Below are 18,397 nucleotides of genomic sequence, written 5' to 3'. Positions count from 1 at the left end.
TGATTCTGAAGTGTTGCCTGGAGAATTCAGAAGATGACCCTCCACCTCCTGGCAGGAAGCTCCGGCTGGGCCTCTGCGGACAGGAGTCAGAGACGCTCAGCTCCTTCCCTGACTGACTTCTCACAGCTTCCTTGCTCAGGGAGGAATTAAATTCGTTTTTTCAGGCAAAGCATAGAGCCAGTTCAGTCATGTCTGACTACCCGCCCTGTTGAGAATTCACCTTTCTGTCACAGATGTACTGATTCAGAACCCACAGTGTAATATGCTCTCCAGGTGATTGTTACAGATCCCCAGGTGAGTGCCGGGCTGCTGACTGAAAGGCCAGCGGTCTGAACCCACCCGTCTGCTTCCATACAGGCCTGCAGCCTGGGAAACCCACAGGGGCTGTTCTCCTCTCTTCTGTAGGGATGCTGTGAGCCGGGATGGCCTGGATGGAGTGGTTTGGGTAATCTGTATGAACCCCAGACTGGCTGAGGGGTTCCCCCCACCAACTCCTGGGCCAGCAGCTGAGTGGCGAGGTGATTCTTTGGTGTACATTTCAAAAGTGTAGCTCCAGTCGGTACACCGGGGGCAGAAAGGCAATGTCTCAGCAGGGTGTCACCCAGGTTGGAAGCCTTGTGTTTTAGGACCCAGTGGATGGCCTTTACTTCTTTCCTTTTGTCCTGCAGAGAACCTGGCCACAGACTACTGGGTTAAGGAATGACGGACTGCCGCTCATTCTCTCAATTAGAGCTTTAAAGTCACGAGGCATTCATGAGTGTGTTGTTGTGAGGCTGGAGTCTGTGGTCCGCCCCAAGTTAACCTCGTGCCGTACAGATGACAGTAAAATGAGTTTTTGGAGCTCATCCCTAGAGAGGGAGCCAAGGAGGGGTGTGGTTGTACCTCTTCAATGTTGATTCGATCCAAGTACCATTGTTCACTTATAAATATGATATGGAGTTAGCACACTCTCCTCTGTGTGATGATTTTAGGAAATGGAGACATGGGAAATGAAGAAAGCTTTTTGTGTAACCTTTGAAAGGAAATTTAAGAGTGTATCATCATATAAGGGGTGAATCGAAATACGCTGGGAGAACTAAGTACAAGAAAGTTCAAAACCTGGACCTGTGAGTGAGCAGAAAAAAGGGAAAAGCACCATCTTCGTGTCCTGGTCCGACTCCTTCCTTCAAGTGAGGACCCCCCCTGGGGCAGTGAGTGCTGCTCAGACCTGCAGGATGGCTGGCGGGTTCAAAGTGCCAAACGTATGGTCAGTAGCCTAACACTTCACTCACATTGCCACCAGGGCATCTTCCATCGCTAGTTTCTGAAAGTGGCTTCGATCCACTTCCAGCCGGCAGGGGCCCTGGCCGAGCCTGCCTTCACTGGCGGGCTTGATGGCGGCCTCCTGGCCCGGGTGCTGCAGCGGGTATTTCAGAGACGCCTCAAGGAGAGTCATAGTCTGGGGTGCTTGGTTGTGGGCTTCTGGCCTCTTCTGAGATCTTTCTAATAGAAGGACCTTATTTGCATGCAGTCACATGCAGGAGGGCTTCAGAAAGTTTTGGGGGAAATGGAATGAAAAACTAATGGCATTTTTCCAGGAGCTTTTTGAAGTTTCCTTGTGTATTTCATCTTTTTTTCTGATTTTGAGGTTTCAGTGAGTCCAGGCTATCCTTTCGATTCCCTCACAATGGACTCTCACTGTTCTAGCCTCGGAAAGCCCAGTTTTGTTCATTCCAGCAGAGTGTTGAATTGAGATGCTCCTCCACACGGAGCCAAGCCCTCTGCCCTGTGGAACTGAGATTGGCCGGGGGTCTTTCCTTCCTTCCTTCCTGTGCTTTTTCCTCCGGGTTTTTGTGTGTGCGTTTGAGCTTGGAAAGGTATGGTTTTTCCCTGACATGTTGCCGGTTCATCATCTGCGTCACAGGGCTCTCCTCACTCAGAGTTGCAGGGTGTGTAACAGTTGTCCACCTCAAGCTAGCCCGAGGGAGTATTCTCTGAAAACAGCCCTTTGGCCTGCCCAGCCTTGGGCCCGCTCTGACGGTCCTGCCAAGAGTCCAATTTGCAGTGAAGGGTGGGTGTGGGTGGTTACAGTGTTTGACCTCAGGCCCCATTACAGCTGACAGTTGGGTTTTGATATCTGAGACAGTGAGGTGAATTCTAAAACACGATGGGAATGTGGATCCACAGATCATGGGCTCTGTTTATGTCACTGACAGAGGAGGTCTTCAGCTCTGCCGCAGCCTGTCTGGGTGGAGCAGCTGGGGTAGGAGTGAAGGGCCAAGGAGGCCTGCTGCCACCGACAGGTCGGCAGTGTGGACCCACCAGCGCTCTGCGGGCAAAGGGCGTGGCAGGCAGCTCTCGTGAAGATGGCAGCCTTGGAGGCATAGAGGAGCGGCTCCACTGTGCCCTGCAGCGTCACTGTGGACTGGAACCTGCTGGACAGTGGGCTCTCTGGGCTCCCAGTGCCGTCCTGCTGGGAGCTGAAGAAAGGTGGTGAGAGAGTGTTGGCATCAAAGGCTGGCTGCATGCCGCTGGTCATTTCCAGCCTGGGTGCGCTCACTGCTCTGACTCCCCAGCCTGTTGCACAGAGGGAGCTTCAGTGGCAAGATTCCCTCTCTGAAGCCTCCTGATAGATCCTTCTCTGGTACACACAGGGCACTTCGGATCTGGCCACACCTTCATCTTCAGTTGTTGGGGAGTCCTCCCGGGAAAGGGACAGAACTCCGACCAGAACCCCTCTCCCCACCTCGGCCTCTTCACCTTGAGGTCGTTTCTCACCAAATGTAAACACAGTCTCTATCCCAGCGGTTCTCAACCTGTGGGCCGTGACCCCTTTGGGGGTCAAACGACCCTTTCACAGGGGTCACCCGATTCATAACAGCAGAATTATAGTGATGAAGTAGCAATGAAAACAGTTTTATGGTTGGGGGTCACCACAACATGAGGAACATGGTGGCATGAGGAAGGTTGGGAACCACTGCTCTATCCACCTTGGGGATCTTGGCCACAGAAAGACCGGAGGTGGCCCTTCCTCTTGCAGGTTGGGCTCCCTACCCACTGGAAGTGACACATTACTGTTGTTAGTCGCCATCGCGTCCGTGCTGAGTAGAACTGCCCTGAAGGGTTTTCGAGGCTGTGATTGGTCAGAAGTAGCAGCAGTCGTCGTCTTCCAGCACTCCCTGGTCCCTGCCAAGAACCGTCTCCCAAGACCAGCCAGAAGCTCCAGCTCACAGGCCCACGCTTTGATGGGCCCACGCTTTGCTCTCAAGAGTTAGACCTGCTCCAGGCCCTGGAGGCCCTTCGCCTAGTCTGCCTTCCTCCCCTGCCACTGTCCCTGCAGCCCTTCCTGCCACACCGAGTACCTCACGAATAGCTTCCTCTCTCCTCCAGCCCTCGGCATCCCCATCTGTGAAAGTGGCAAGGCCTATTCAACAATGCCATAGTGAACGGGACCAACCACAGGACCTGGCAGGTCCTGCATCTGTCCCCTTTCTCCTTCCCTCACGTGCTTTGGGGACTGGGGTGCTATGTAATTGTCACACGTTGCTATGATTATTTCTGCCTCGTTGCATGCCTACTAGCCAGAGTTCCTGTCTTGGCAGTAACTGGTCATAATTGACCCCTAATAAAGACCACTTGAAACCCCCCCAGAAGAAGGAAAGTGTGGTAGTGTGGCCGGCCGGGTCCATGTGCCACTGAAGCCAGCCCTCTTGTGAGAGGACGCTTGGAGGCTGCTCAGGAGACTGGCTGGGAGCAGGCATTGTCCTCCCCTAACGAGCACTGCCGGCCAGAAACCGAGAATAGAGTGAGTGGCTGCTGCCAGCAACTGCAGAAGCTGACTTGGTCTCAGCCCCAAATGGTGGAGTGCAGCCTTTTGTTGTGGGCGCTCTCCTGGTTTGCTTTCCTTTGGTTTTCACCAGGAGCCATCTCGTGAAACATTTTGGATTTCAATCATGGTGTAACGCAAACACACCTCGCAGCAAACGCAGACTAAGGCTAGAACAGAGCAAGCAAAAGTCAACAAGGTAAAGCTCAGGAATGCTATAAGCCAGAAGGCATCCAAGGGAGGGCGGGAACCGGGAAAGTGAGCAGGGCCGTGTAGACACAGAGGAAGCCCCTCAGAGAAGGAGCCCCCCTCCCCCGCCAGAAGGGCGTCCAGCAGCAGGTGGCTGGCCCCTGCATCGGCTCTCGTGGGTGGTTCTTCCGTTTCTGCTTAGCCTGTGGTCTGTGGTGGTAGAAACAGTGGTTGGTAGCCCCACCTGCTTCAGGAGTGGGGCAGATGCGACTCACTTTACCTCAGAGGCCCTTGAAAAGCCTGGTCTTTTCTCTTCCTCCCTCTCCTCTTTCACTTTTCCTCCCCAAGCTGCCCTAGTCTCCTCCAGTGTGAACTTGTGAGCCCCGGGTTCAGGCACACACCCAGAGTCCTCAGTACTTGTGAGAGCACCCTTCCCAGCTGTCCCACACCCTGGTGGGCTGGGGGCATCTCAGAAGTGTGGGTCTCAGGTCAGAAGACAGGAAGAGCTGCCTCTCCAACCCCATGCCTTTGGATGTTTTTCTCAACAGGTAGATCTTACTAGTTTCTTTGATTACGGGACTATATGCACATGTTAGGACAATGTTTTCCCTAAAGTAGATGAGTGTCCAGAGCAGCGCTCTCCCCACGCCTGTCCCCTGGACCCTTGGCCCCCTTCTCAGGGGCTGCTGATTCCCTGTCTACCTTTTCCGAGCTCATCAGTGACGATCCTTGTTAGGCGTCTTTTAACTGACAATGAAACCTTTCCTGCTTCACAGCTGAAGCTCTGGGGCTTGTAAAGCTATGTCTTTTTCCTCATATGTGCCTTCTCCACAACCTTGCCTCTCACAGAACTGGACCCTTGGTCAACGAAAGACTGTGAGCAGAACGAGTCAGACGCCATCCCCGCCAACTGCACTGGCTGTGCCCAGAATGTGCCGCTCAAGGTGGTGATGCTGGAGGACACTCCTGGGGAATTTGAGCGACTCCATCCCCTGCTCGTCAAGACAGATCAGCCCTTGTTGTCCGAGGGGCTGCAGCATTTTCTGTGTCGCTACCCTGAGGCGGCAGAAGGCTTCACCGAAGGCTTTCTCACCAAGTGGCTGCGTTGCCTTCCTGACCGGTGGTTCCCGTTCCCCTACCCCTGGTGAGTGGTCAGTGCCGACGGGCCCTGAGCTGCATGGAGGAGGAGAGCCACTCTTGGCGCCCAGGGCCGTGCCCGGGTGCTTAGTGCTGATGCTCACGATGTCTCTGGGAAGCAGGAGTTCTTCTTGTCCATTATTGTCCATCGTTAGAAAGGTGGGGATCAGAGAGGCTAAGTAACTGGCCCGAGACTCCTCAGTCAAGTCAGGATCGAAGCCCAGCTCTGGCTCCTGCTGCTGCTTGTGGCCTTCAGAAAGCGAAGGCAAGCTGGTTTCCACCCCCGACTCCTCTCACTCACAGCCGCCTGTTTCAGGCGCTGGTTGGAGCCTATTGCTAATTGTGTTACGTTTCCATGCGTTTTAAAACCTGCCGTTTTATTTGTACGGTAGACTCCAGTTTAACAAGCTCTTCAGGCTGTCCGTTACCTGCCCACCACTCACTCTTCCTAGAAGAAGGTTTGAGTTTTTATCCTTCCTTTCTTTGCCTCTTCTGGCCTGTTGGTGTTTCAGCCTCTTTTCAAGATATAGTGAATACGTAGTTTCCTTCCCACACAAGTTGTTTCAGCTGGGCTTTATAAACACACCACCTGCATGTACCAATTGGGGGTATAGTTTGTTTGTGTGCATGTACATGTTACAATCAATAAGTGCTTTGGCATGACAGTTCCTTATGGAGGGAGCCCTGCTGGCATCAGAGGTGACATGTTGAACTACTAACTGCAAGGTCAGTAGTTTGAACCCACCAGCCACTTAGTGGGAGAAAGAGGAGGCCCAGCTCCCATAAAGATTTACAATTTCGGAAACCCAAAGAGAAGAATTCTGGTCTGTCGTAGAGGGCCATGATGAGTCCGAATGGGTTCATTGGTGACAGCTCAGTTGATCCGCTTCATGGAGGGAGCCCAGGTGGTGCAGTGGTTAATGTTCTGGATTGGGAACACAAAGGTTGGTGGTTTGAACCCACCAGCCCCTCCATGGGAGAAAAATGATGCAGTCTGCTTCTGTAAGCAGTCTGCATGGAAGCTCTGTGGGCCAGTCCTACACTGTCCTGTCGGGTCACTGTGGGTTGGGTTGACCCCGCGGCAATGGATGCTCTTCATGGACCTCCTGCTTCAGAAATTGTACTTCTGTTGTGCCCTCTTTCCCACCGGCTTCCTCACCTGGTTTGGCTCTCTGTAGCTCATAGAACAGGCTGGCTCGTCCTGCTGAAGAGCTTTCTCTTGTCCCATTTTTGCAGGAGAAGACCTCTGAACAGATCACAAATTTTACAGGAGCTTTTCCCTGTTTTCACCCACCTGCCATTTCCAAAAGATGCCTCCTTGAAAAAGTGCTTCCTCCTTCACCCTGAGCCTGTTGTGGGAAGGCAGGTAAGTCCAGAGGGCTTGGTCTAGACGTTCCTTCCTCGAACCTGGGCTGCTGCACTCATCCTGGGCTCTGTGCATATCAACGTAACGGGTGCACTGGGCGGCACCCACACAACTGAAAGTCTCCCCTACGGCTGCTAGCCAGGAGACGACTGGACGGCTTTCTAGTGAAGGTGTGTGCAGAGTCCTGGTCACCGTGGGTAGGTTATTTACTTCCCACCCCAATGCTGGGGCCCAAGCCGCTGTTCTGCAGTAGAGGTAGTAGAGCCGGAAGCTCTGACGGGACTCGTGAGTTGCGTGTGAGTGACCAGCCTGTGGAGATTAGGAAACAGCCCCGGGGCGCCAAGCAAGTTAGTTGAAGGGCTCCTCTTCCCTCTCCACCCCCAGGCTGGCTTCCCCCAACAAACAGACGAAGGTACTGTTGAGAGAGAACTGGGAAAGCCTACAGTGTGAGTGCCTGGGGAGAACAGGAAGGCAGTATTGATAGGCACATGCCTCAGGCAGCCAGCCAGTCTCTTGGAAAGAACTACTCTGCTCCCAGCTCCCACCTCAGCACCCGGCCAAGTGTGTACTGAGGGACGGAGGCCCTGGTGCACTCTGGGGGCCGGACTCCAGGCAGCTCACCTGTGTGTGTGTGTATGTGTGTGTGTGTTCACTTCTCTGTGAAATGCTGTCTTGTTGGACCACACTTCCAAGGTGGTGTTTGAGCCTGGATTGTTCCAAAGGGTACAAAGAATGCATTTGTCCTTGTTAAAAAAAAAAAATGATAGATTTCCTGAGCCCGACCAGCTCTAGGTTGGAGCTTCAACTCCTGATATTTTGTTTGGCTCCAGATTTGCTGAATTGTGTTAAAAGAATTTTCAAGTCTATAAAAACAAGCATTTTGTCTAGAAGTAAGATCTCGTGTCTGCCAGCAACAGGGTGGAGGTACTGGGCCCTTGCCTCCGACCATAAAGCAGTTAGTTTATCCCGTTGTCTGCAGCTAGGAATCCAGCTGCGGACACGATGTCATCCTCGTCGTCGTGGTGTAATGCAGGGCGAGGGCCTATCCCTTCATCTCCGTGCTCAGTTCATCAGAACAGCCTGCTTTATAGGGACACCAGGGCACCCTGAGCAGAGGGATAAGTAGGGAGTGACCCCACTGCCTGCCAGAGCCGTCTTTTGTCTGCCAAGGACTTGTTTCCTTTCTGTTACCTTCACTTGAACTTGCATCTAGGCAGTGGATGGTTTGTTTCCCAGTCGGCCCCTGGCCTTGTTCCGACTGTAGAGTAAGCTGCTGCGCCGTCTCTTCCCACAGATGTAGTCGATTTGATCCGCGTGTGCCCCATCTGGCAAGGTCCCTGTGGACAGTCACCTGTTGGTGTTGTAAAATGGCATTTGCAGTGACTAGGTTGGGCTTGCAGGATTCTGTCACGTAGTTTCCAGCTCTGTGTGTCTCACCAAGGCCACGTTTTCTCACCACCCTTTTGTTTCCGGAGGAAGTGCATCCCCAGGATGAAAACCTCGAGTGTGGTTTCTTGGAGTATCTTCCTGGACTTTAGCCCAGGAAGGCCTTCTTTCCAGGCTGTTCACCCACCCTGATGTCCATCACATACCTGGCCCGAGACCCTGGAGGGTCACGTGTTTGTGGGCGCTCTATCCAAGAGGCAGTTTGGGATAGAAGCTAGGAAGTGGGTCAGAGAAGTCAGGCCCCTGGAAGGCCCACTTCATCTATTCTGTAGCTTCCCACACTTACGTATTTGGCCTGCCACCCCCTTTTTTGAGGGTGGGGGGATTACTCAGGCTCCCCCTGGCAATTTAAAGTCGTTTTTTTTAAAAAACGTTTAATTAGGGGCTCATACAACTCTTATCACAGTCCATACATATACATACATCAATTGTATAAAGCACATCTGTACATTCTTTGCCCTAATCATTTTCTTTTCTTTCTTTTTTTCCCCTTTTCTTTTTTTACATATTATTAGGGACTCATACAACTCTTATCACAATCCATACATATACATACATCAATTGTATAAAGCACATCCATACATTCCCTGCCCCAATCATTCTCAAAGCATTTGCTCTCCACTTAAGCCCTTTGCATCAGGTCCTCTTTTTTTTTTTTCCCCTCCCTCCCCGCTCCCCCTTCCCTCATGTGCCCTTTGTAATTTATACATCGTTATTTTGTCATATCTTCCTCTATCTGGAGTCTCCCTTCCCCCCCTTCTCTGCCGTCCCTCTCCCAGGGAGGAGGTCACATATGGATCCCTGTAATCAGTTCCCCCTTTCCAACCCACTCACCCTACACTCTCCCAGCATCGCCCCTCACACCCTTGGTACTGAATCCACCCTGGATTCCCTGTGCCTCCAGCCCTCAAATGTACCAGTGTACAACCTCTGCCCTATCCAGCCCTGCAAGGTAGAATTCGGATCATGGTAGTTGGGGGGAGGAATCATCCCTGACTGACCCATCTCCTCTCCTAAACCCCTCTTTGAGGGGATCTCCAGTGGCTGACACTTGGGCCTTGGGTCTCCACTCTGCACTTCCCCCTTCATTCAATGTGGTATGTATGTGTGTGTGTGTGTATATATATATATATATATATATACACACACATATACACACACATATTCTTTTTTTTTTTTTTGTATGATGCCTTATACCTGGTCCCTTTGGCACCTCGTGATCGCACTGGCTGGTGTGCTTCTTCCATGTGGGCTTTGTTGCTTCTGAGCTAGATGGCCGCTTGTTTACCTTCAAGCCTTTAAAACCCCAGACACTATCTCTTTTGATAGCCGGGCACCATCAGCTTTCTTCGCCACATTTGCTTATGCAACCATTTGTCTTCAGCAATCCTATCATGGAGGTGTGCAGCCAATGATATGATGATTTTTTTGTTCTTTGATGCCTGATAACTGATCCCTTTGGGATCACTCGCTCAATCAGGCTGGTGTGTTCTTCCATGTGGGCTTTGTTGCTTCTGAGCTAGATGGCCACTTGTTTATCTTCAAGCCTTTAAGACCCCAGTCACTATCTCTTTTGGTAGCCGGGCACCATCAGCTTTCTTCTTCACCACATTTACTTGTTCACCCACTTTGGCTTCAACAGTTGTGTCGGGAGAGTGAGCATCATAGAGTACCAATTTAATAAACGAAAGTATTCATGCATTGAGGGAGTGCTTGAGTAGAGGCCCAAGGTCCTTCCGCCACCTTAATATTAAACCTATAAATGTAGACAATTAGATCTATTTCCCCATCCTCATATATATGTTTGCATGTACACGTCTTTGTCTAGACCTCCATAAATGCCCCTTGACTCCCAGCTCCTTCCTCCCTCTCCCTTGACTTTCCTCCTGCCCCACCACCATGCTCCGTCCCCACCTGGGCTACAGCTATACCTCTTCTCTACGCAACCTTACCCTTGATCGTTCCCCATCAGGCCTGTCACTCCCCCCTCACTACCATTTTGGGTCCCATGTTGTTCCCTTGCCCCTGTGTTTATTAACACCACTTCCTTACCCTCCTCCCCCTCCCCCACCCGGATCTGTCTGTCCCCCCGGAACTGTCTCTCCTATTGTTTTTCCTCCAGATAGTTCATCCAGCCTGTCCTATTCAGACAGACCTGTGGAGACACTAACATGCACGAAAACAAGACAGAGGAAAACAAAGCAACAGTATACAACCAGACAATAAAACAACAAAAACAAACCACTGACAAAGAACAAAACAAAACACTTCACAAAAGAAAGGCTTGTAGTTCGTTCAAGGATTGTTTGCTGGCCCTTAGGAGCGTTTTCCAGTCCAGTCTGTTGGGGCACAATGCCCTGGCCCCAAAGTCCACTTTCAGCATTCCCTGGGGACCTTGCCACTCCATTCCCTTGCTGTTCCACTGCGCTCCCCCAGTGCTTTGCCTCGGTGTGGTGGGATCAGGTCAGGTGCAATTCCCACATTGTGTCTCCGGTGCTGTCCCCTGTATCGCCCTTAGTCACTGAGGGGCATCATGTCTCATAGTAGGACCAGCCATGTTGTTCTCTCTGTGGACTGGCTGCTCTACTCAGGAACATCATCCTCACGGCCTCGTGGGCCAGGCTGTGTTCCACTGTCTCCTCCTGCCCCTTCATCTGCTCCCGTGTGCTCTGATCAGATGTGTCCATCTCCCGGAGCTGCAGAATCAATGTCATCCTTTGAAACAAATTCTTTTCGGGGGAGGGGCAGGAATCCACTTAATTTTTGGTGCTGGGCCCTACTCCACGCCGGGATATTGCATTCACACCTTGCGGCACTGGGTTGAAGTCTGGTCCCACTTTCCCTGTGGAGATATAAACAATACCCTCCCCTTGGGTGGGTTAGTGCCCCATGACCCCACTTCCCTTTTCTTCCTTATATTCATCCTTTTATTTTCCTTTCCCCACCTCCTCCACCATTGTCTACCATGTGCATGCCTGGTTTTGATCTGGTCTCTGCCATACTACACAGTCTTCACCCCAGAAATGTTTGTATACAGTAGCTTTTTCCCCTATGCCACTTTTGCATTAAAAAATTAAAAAAAATTTTTTTTAATTAAAAATTTTTTTTATACTTACCTCAGCGGGCTCATGTTGTACTTGTCCTTTTGTGCCTGACATACTTCGCTTAGCATGATTTCCTCCAGTTCTTCCCATGCCGCTATGTGCCTCATACGTTTATCACTGCTTTTTAGCGATGCGTAGTACTCCATTGTATGTATATACCACAGTTTTTTAATCCAATCGTCAGTTGATGGAAATTTGGGTTGCTTCCAACTCCTTGCAATTGTGAACTGTGCCGCAATGAACATTGGAGCACAGATGTCTGGTCTTGGTTTGTTCCTTGCCTCTTCTGGGTATATGCCCAGTAGGGGAATTGCTGGGTCATATGGTAACTCTATTTCCATCTGTTTTAGGTATCGCCAGATTGATTTCCATAGTGGCTGTACATACTTACAGTCCCACCAGCAGTGGATGAGAGTTCCTGTCTCCCCACAGCCCCTCCAACACTTGTTGCTTTCTGATTTTTTGAATTGGGCTACCTTTGAGGGTGTCAGGTGGTACCTCATTGTTGTTTTAATTTGCATTTCTCTTATGGCTAAAGATCGGGAACATTTTCTCATATGTTTGTTGGCCATTCGGATTTCTGTCCCTGTAAAATTTCTGTTCAAGTCCTTTGCCCACCTTTCAAGTGGGCTATTGGTTTTTTTCTTTTTGGAAGCTATCAGAGTATTGTAGATTTTAGTAATAAGACCTTTGTCTGATGTGTCATTGCTAAAGATGTTTTCCCAGTCTGTGGAATCTCTTATTACTCTCTTGGTGAATTCTTTAGATGTACACATGTGTTTTATCTTCAGTATATCCCATTTGTCGATTTGTGCCTCCTCTGTGTTTGTGTCCTTCCCTATTTCTGATAGCCTCTGTATTCCCTGCGCCAAAGTTCTCAAGTTGGTCCCAATTCCCTCATTGATGGCCCTAATAGTTTGGGGTTTAACTTCAAGGTCTGTGATCCACCTTGAGTTTATTCTTGTGCATGGAGTGAGATAAGGGTCTTGCTTCATTTTTCTGCATGTGGATATCCATTTTTTCCAGCACCACTTGTTAAAGAGGGCATTGGCTTCCCATTTGATATATTTGGGGCCCTTATCAAAGATCAGCTGTGTGTATGCTGATGCTTTTATTTCTGGGTTTTCAGTTCTCTTCCATTGGTCTGAGTATCTGTCATTGTACCAATACCATTGCAGTTTTGAGAACTGTGGCTGCATAGTATGTGCCAAAGTCAGGTAAAGCAAGCCCTCCCACAGTGTCCTTCTTCTTGAGGAGTTCTCTGCTAATTCTGGGTTTCTTCCCTCTCCATATGAAGTTGGTAATCAGTTTTTCCATTTCTTTGAAGAAAGATGATGGTAATTGTATCGGGATGGCATTAAACTTATATAGTGCTTTTGGCAGAACTGACATCTTAACTATATTAAGTATCCCAATCCAAGAGCATGGAATATTCTTCCATTTGTTGAGGTCGCTCTTGGTTTCTTGTAATAGTGTTCTATAGTTTTCCCTATATAGATCTTTTGTTTTTTCAGTCAGGTGTATCCCTAGATATTTCAGTTTGTGTTTGGCTATTGTGAAGGGTACCACCTTTTTGATCTCTTCTTCTGTGGTCTTATCTGATGTGTATAACAGTCCGATGGACTTCTGTTTGTTGATCTTGTATCCTGCCACTCTACCAAACTCCTCTATTGCTTCCAGTACTCCCCTTGTGGAACTTTTGGGATTTTCCATATATAAAATCATATCATCTGCAAATAATGATAGTTTCGCCTCTTCCTTCCCCAGACGTATACCATTGATGTCACTTCTTTGCCTTATGCTGTTAGCTAAAACCTCCAGCACGATATTAAATAGGAGTGGGGACAAGGGGCATCCTTGTCTGGTCCCCTTTTTCAGTGGAATTGTGTTAGTCTTTTCTCCATTGACTATGACTTTGGCTGTTGGTTTTTCATATATAGCTTGTATTGTCTTGAGGAACTTTCCTTCCATTCCTATTTTCGCTAGTGTCTTAAACAGGAATTGGTGTTGGATGTTGTCGAATGCTTTTTCTGCGGCTATTGATATAATCATGTGATTCTTATACTTTTTCATGTCAATGTGACGAATAATATTAATGGTCTTTCGTATGTTGAACCATCCCTGCATCCCTGGAATGAATCCCACTTGGTCATGGTGAATTATTTGTTTTATATACTTTTGTATTCTGTTGGCTAGTATTTTGTTAAGGATTTTTGCATCAATGTTCATTAGGGATATTGGTCTGTAGTTCTCGATTCTTGTGGAATCCTTGCCCGGTTTGGGTATCAGAGTTATACTAGCTTCATAGAAGGAGTTTGCCATCTTTTTCTATGTTCTGGAAAAGTTTGTATAGGATTGGTATTAGTTCTTCTCTGAATGCTTGGTAGAATTCTCCAGTGTAGCCATCTGGTCCAGGGGATTTTTTTGTTGGTAATCTCTTGATAACCTTTTCTATTTCTTCTATTGCGATGGGTCTGTTGAGATTCTTGATGTCAACCGAGGATAGTCTAGGGAGGGATTGCTTTTCCAGGAATTTGTCCATGTCTTCCAAATTGTTGAATTCATTGGAGTACAATCCTTCATAGTATTGTGTAACTATCCTTTTGATTTCATTAGGGTCTGTTGTAATAACCCCTCTTTCATCCCTTATTGTTGCTATTGAGATTTGTTCCCTCCTTTCTTTGGTTAGGTTTGCCAATGGTCTATCGATCCTGTTTATCCTTTCAAAGAACCAACTTTTAGCGATATTAATTTTTTCCATAGTTTTTTTATTTTCCCTCTCCTGAATCTCAGCCCTGATTTTTATAATTTCTTTTCTTTTGCTATTAGTAGGGTTGTCCTGCTGACTCTGCTCTACTTTTTTGTAAATTTTGTGTCAGCGTATCCGTCATGAGTCTCTCTTCCTTTCTTAGGTGTGCTTGTATTGCTATGAACCTTCCTCTTATGACTGCCTTTGCTGTGTCCCATAAGTTTTGGTACATCGTGTGCTCATATTCGTTGGTTTCTAGAAATTTCCTGATTTCATCTCTGATCTGCACCAGTATGCACTCCTTTTGCAGTAGAGAGTTATTCATTCTCCAATTATTTGCTCTTATTTTCTTTGTCTTCCTTTTGTTGATTTCCAGTCTTATGGCACAGTGGTCAGAGAGAGGTCTGTATTATTTCAATGTGCTTAAATTTATGTAGATTTGCCTTATGCCCCAGCATGTGGTCTATCTTCGAATATGTGCCATGGGGACTTGAAAAGAATGTGAAATTTTTTTTATTTGGATGAAAAGCTCTGTAAATATCTATTAGGTCAAATTGTCTAATTGTGGAGTTTAGCTCCCTAGTCTCCTTGTTGAGTTTCTTTCCCTGTGATCTATCTTTCTCAGTGAGTGGTGTGTTGAAGTCGCCCACTATAATTGTCGAGTCTGTGATTTCTTTCTTAATCTTTTGGAGTGTTTGGTTGACGTACTGAGCTGGTCTCTCATTCGGGGAATATATGTTTACAATACTTAGTGGTTCATTGTCTATGATTCCCTTGAGCATTATATAGTGTCCCTCCTTATCTCTTTTTATGGTTTGCACTTTGAGGTCAATTTTATCCGAGATTAGGATTGCAACCCCTGCTTTTTTTGTATTGCTGTTTGCTTGGTAGGTCCTTCTCCAGCCTTTGATGCTCAGCCTATTTTTGTCTGTAGCCTTGAGATGTGTCTCCTGTAGGCAGCAAATTGATGGGTTGTGTTTTCTAAGCCATTCTGCTAGTCTCAGTCTTTTAATGCCTGAGTTCAGGCCATTGATATTCAGGGTTATTATCTCAATGTGCGGACTCTGTGATGCCATTTTATACCTTTTGTGTTGGGAGTTTTCCTACTTTCTTTTATCATTAGTATGTGTTTTTTGTGTGTTTCATTCTTGACTTCTTTCCATCCTTAAGCCATTGCTATCTTGGGGCCTGTTTTCTCTTTGTTGTGCTCTGGGTGAAGTTGTTCTATGTGTTGGTCTCTTATTTGTGCTTGGTGAGTGTTGTTCTTCTGCCCATACTGAGTCAGCGAGGATCTTTTGTAAGGCTGGGTTTGTTGTAACGTATTTTTTGAGTTTTTCCTTGTCTGGGAAGACTTTTACTTCTCCATCGATCTTGATTGATAATTTGACTGGGTAGAGTATTCTTGGATTTGCGTTGTTTTCCTTCAACTTTTGGAATATGTTACTCCACTCTCTCCTTTTTTTCATAGTTTCTGCTGATAGGTCTGAACATATCCTTATGTGGTGACCTTTATATGTGATTGCTTTTTTTGCCCTAGCTGCTCTCATGATTAAAATGGTTTTTACTGAAACCCATGATCCTGAATAAAGTGTAGGCTCCTGCTGTTTCTTCCCATTCTGGGTCTTAAGGGGCTTGGTCTTCGTGTTTGGGGTAGTCTGGCATTTTGTCAATCCTGCAGATGTCAGGGCTCCTGCCAGTGTAATGTCACTCCACTGCAGACCAGCTCAAAATACCCAGTCCAGTTTCCACTACACCGATCACACCAGCAGTTGAAGTTGCTCTAGTGTTACCACGGCAGTGGCGTCATGGGAGCGCTGAGAGCAGCAGAGACGAGGCTGTGGGCAGCGGAAGACGGGCCCAAACCCAGAGCTCTAGAGACCCTGAGTGGTGGAGGGAAAACCAGATTCCCAGGCAGTCAGCCCCTGAGCCCACTGCATTTGATCCCAAATGAGCAGGGAGAGAACCGAGAGGGGGGAAAGTGGGCGCGTGCCGGGGTCCTGCTCTCACTATCTAGCCTGAGTAAGACCCCCTCTCCTCTTATCCTTGCTCGCTGCCCTGCCTCACTCCCTCAGCCCGGCACCCTGTTGCTGGCCCAAGGGCACCCTCCCCGGTACCATTATTACTGTCGAGGTGTGTGTCCCGGTTGTCGTCATCATTCCAAAACCTGAGCCGGCCTCCCTGCAGAGCAGCTCATCACAGCTCTTGCCGAAAGGGGCAACTAGAGCAAATGATGCCCAGGGACCTCATAGGTTATGAGGACCTTCAAGGTCACAACAAAATCTGTGTCAAACTCACATCGCACACCTAGGCCAATGGGCCAAGACCCTCTCGTGTGCTAAATTGCAGGTGGACGTTTGACTGTGGGCTTTTGACGTTGAAGCTGTGGTGAGCGCCGTTGTAGGGAGGCCCCCAGGCCCTCTGCAGCGGGCTATTGCTGAGAACATGTCCACGAAATGCGCAGTGTTTCCGGAGGAGAATTTGGAGGAGCTGGGACCGGGAGATGTCACGCTTCAGAGAAGCAAGTTTGTTTTTCCCTTGTGGACATAACTGCTATTGGTTCTGATTCCTCCTTTGCCAAAGCTGCTTAGGAACCTCGGAGCCATGTATATGGGGTTTCTGGCTCCTAACCACCCCCTCCCGCTCTTCTGTCCCACAGAGGCACGAGCTGCATGACCTGTTTGTTGTCGGCAGCGGCGAGGCTGTGTTGCAGCTCATTCCTCCCTTCCAGTGCCGGAGACACTGCCAGTCCCTGGTGATGCAGCTGGAGCCGGGCGATGTCGGTAAGCAGGCAGCACCCGGGAGGGCAGGCCCCGCCTTCTTTTTAACCCGGGAAACATTCCCTTCCCAAAGATCCAAGGACGTGGAGTCAAAAGCAGCTTTTATGAACAGGGTCTGTATTGATGAGAGAATGTAGCAGCAAGACATCTTGTGTTGAACGTAACACCGTTGTGAACCCACATGGCTGTTGGTTCCACAAACTTCACTTGGCCAGGCTTCTGGCAGATATCTAGATAAGACCTCAAACCCTACCCTCCTACCCACCCAACCCCCCCTTTTTTTTTTAAGTTGAGGAACTTGAGACCCTGCGGAGAGATAGCCAAGCGGTTGTGGTCGATCTGATCTGTTGTCACAGCATCAAGCCAGGGAAGGGACAGTTCAAGATTAGCACAAACCTTTCAGACTCGCACTTTGCTAATGAAACAAGGTGGGTAGTACGTATGCAGGGCAGCAGCCCCCAGGGAAACACTGACTTGGCCACGCACCCCACTGCCAAGTTGCTGCCTGTGCTGACTCGCCCTTGGCTTTGGCTCCATGCTTTCCCAGCAGCAACGTGCTGGTCTAGAAACCGCTTCCAACGAGGCCGGTGCGAATCCACTGCTGTCAGAGGTGGTCACTTGGCCAGCGAGCTTCCTGGCGGAAATGAGTGTCAGCACATGTCACTGTGGACCTCCGTTTTTCCTGCCTCGCAGAACCTTTGGGCACCCCACGCTCCCTGGCAGAGCCTGTGCTCTTTCTGCTTGATTTATTTTGATACCCGCTCCCCCTACCCCAAAGTCACTAGAAACTTCTAGGAACATTTAGGGGTAGCATGTGGACTGCAAGCCATGCCAGGCTTCAACCCCAGTTATGCAAACGTTATTTCAATTTAGAAGTTAAAACTAATTCGCCAATGAAGAATTAACTAATAACTACAGCACAAATTAAGCAACAGCAGCTGGCCTGCCCTTTGAGGAAAGAAGGGATCATTCTTGGATGGAAATTGTGCTGAGCTCTTCCCGTAGTGGGGTGGCGCTTATTGGAGGAAGGACTATTGCAAAACCCTGTGCATGGTTTGTTTTAGTCGGGTGTATGTGTGTGTGCGTGTGTGTGCGCGTTGGGGCTGGGAAAAGTCATGCCTTGCTGCTGCAGAACCTATGGAAGCACCTCATTGGTCCAAATTCCAGGTTCCCAGCTCCCACCAGCCCCAGATCGCCAATTCTAAGAATAAAGACAGAGAAAAGAAGGAGTTTCTTGCTATGGTCAAAATCTGCCATCGATTCAATTCTGACCCATAGCGACCGTCTAAGGACAGAGACGTGCCCCTGTGACTGGACAGAAGCAGAAAGGCTCCTCTTCCTCCAAAGCAGCATGCTGGTGGTTTCAAACTGCTGACTCTGTGGTTAACAGCCCAACTCAATCACTACACTGCTAGGGCTCCTGTAGGTCTCCCAGAGGAGCGTACAAACCCCAGGTTGCTTCCTCCGGGGCTAGTATGCTGGCGGAAGGAGAGCAGTTCCCTGAGGTTGCAGTGTCTGTAAAAGGCCAGCCAAGTGAGTGATGGGAGACTGGATGGAGGAAGAGGAGGAGGAGGGAAGGCTGAGTGGGGAGGGCAGCAGTACCAGAAGCAGAGGCCTAAACAGAAGCGATGTCCACAGCTGCTGCAGTTAGAAGTGAGGACAGGGACTGGGGCCCAACAATGGGACAATAAGTAAGTGCTTGTAGAACCGAAGAAGGCTCCATTGCCTCGGGAACCTTAGTGAATGGCCATGCTTTTTGGCAAAATAGGCAGTGTCCCTAGTGAGGGAAAGGGGCCAGGCTGTGGCTCAGGCATCGGAGGTCGT

The 18,397-nt window shown here is 49.0% G+C and overlaps 1 protein-coding gene across 1 annotated transcript in view; it reads left to right on the top strand.

Moving 5' to 3' along the window:
• C7H6orf89 (chromosome 7 C6orf89 homolog) overlaps window positions 1-18,397 on the top strand; it is a 35,649-nt gene that overhangs the window by 15,515 nt on the left and 1,737 nt on the right. Inside the window, exons 4-6 of the mRNA XM_075555185.1 lie at window positions 4,844-5,138; window positions 6,368-6,497; window positions 16,453-16,576. Of these exons, the coding sequence (XP_075411300.1) occupies window positions 4,844-5,138; window positions 6,368-6,497; window positions 16,453-16,576 (549 nt within the window). The remainder of the gene's footprint in view (window positions 1-4,843; window positions 5,139-6,367; window positions 6,498-16,452; window positions 16,577-18,397) is intronic.

The sequence above is a fragment of the Tenrec ecaudatus genome, chromosome 7 (genome assembly GCF_050624435.1).
Source record: "Tenrec ecaudatus isolate mTenEca1 chromosome 7, mTenEca1.hap1, whole genome shotgun sequence".
Lineage (NCBI taxonomy): Eukaryota > Metazoa > Chordata > Mammalia > Afrosoricida > Tenrecidae > Tenrec > Tenrec ecaudatus.
Note: the sequence above shows the minus strand (reverse complement) of the source record. Positions and strands in the feature narration are given on the sequence as shown.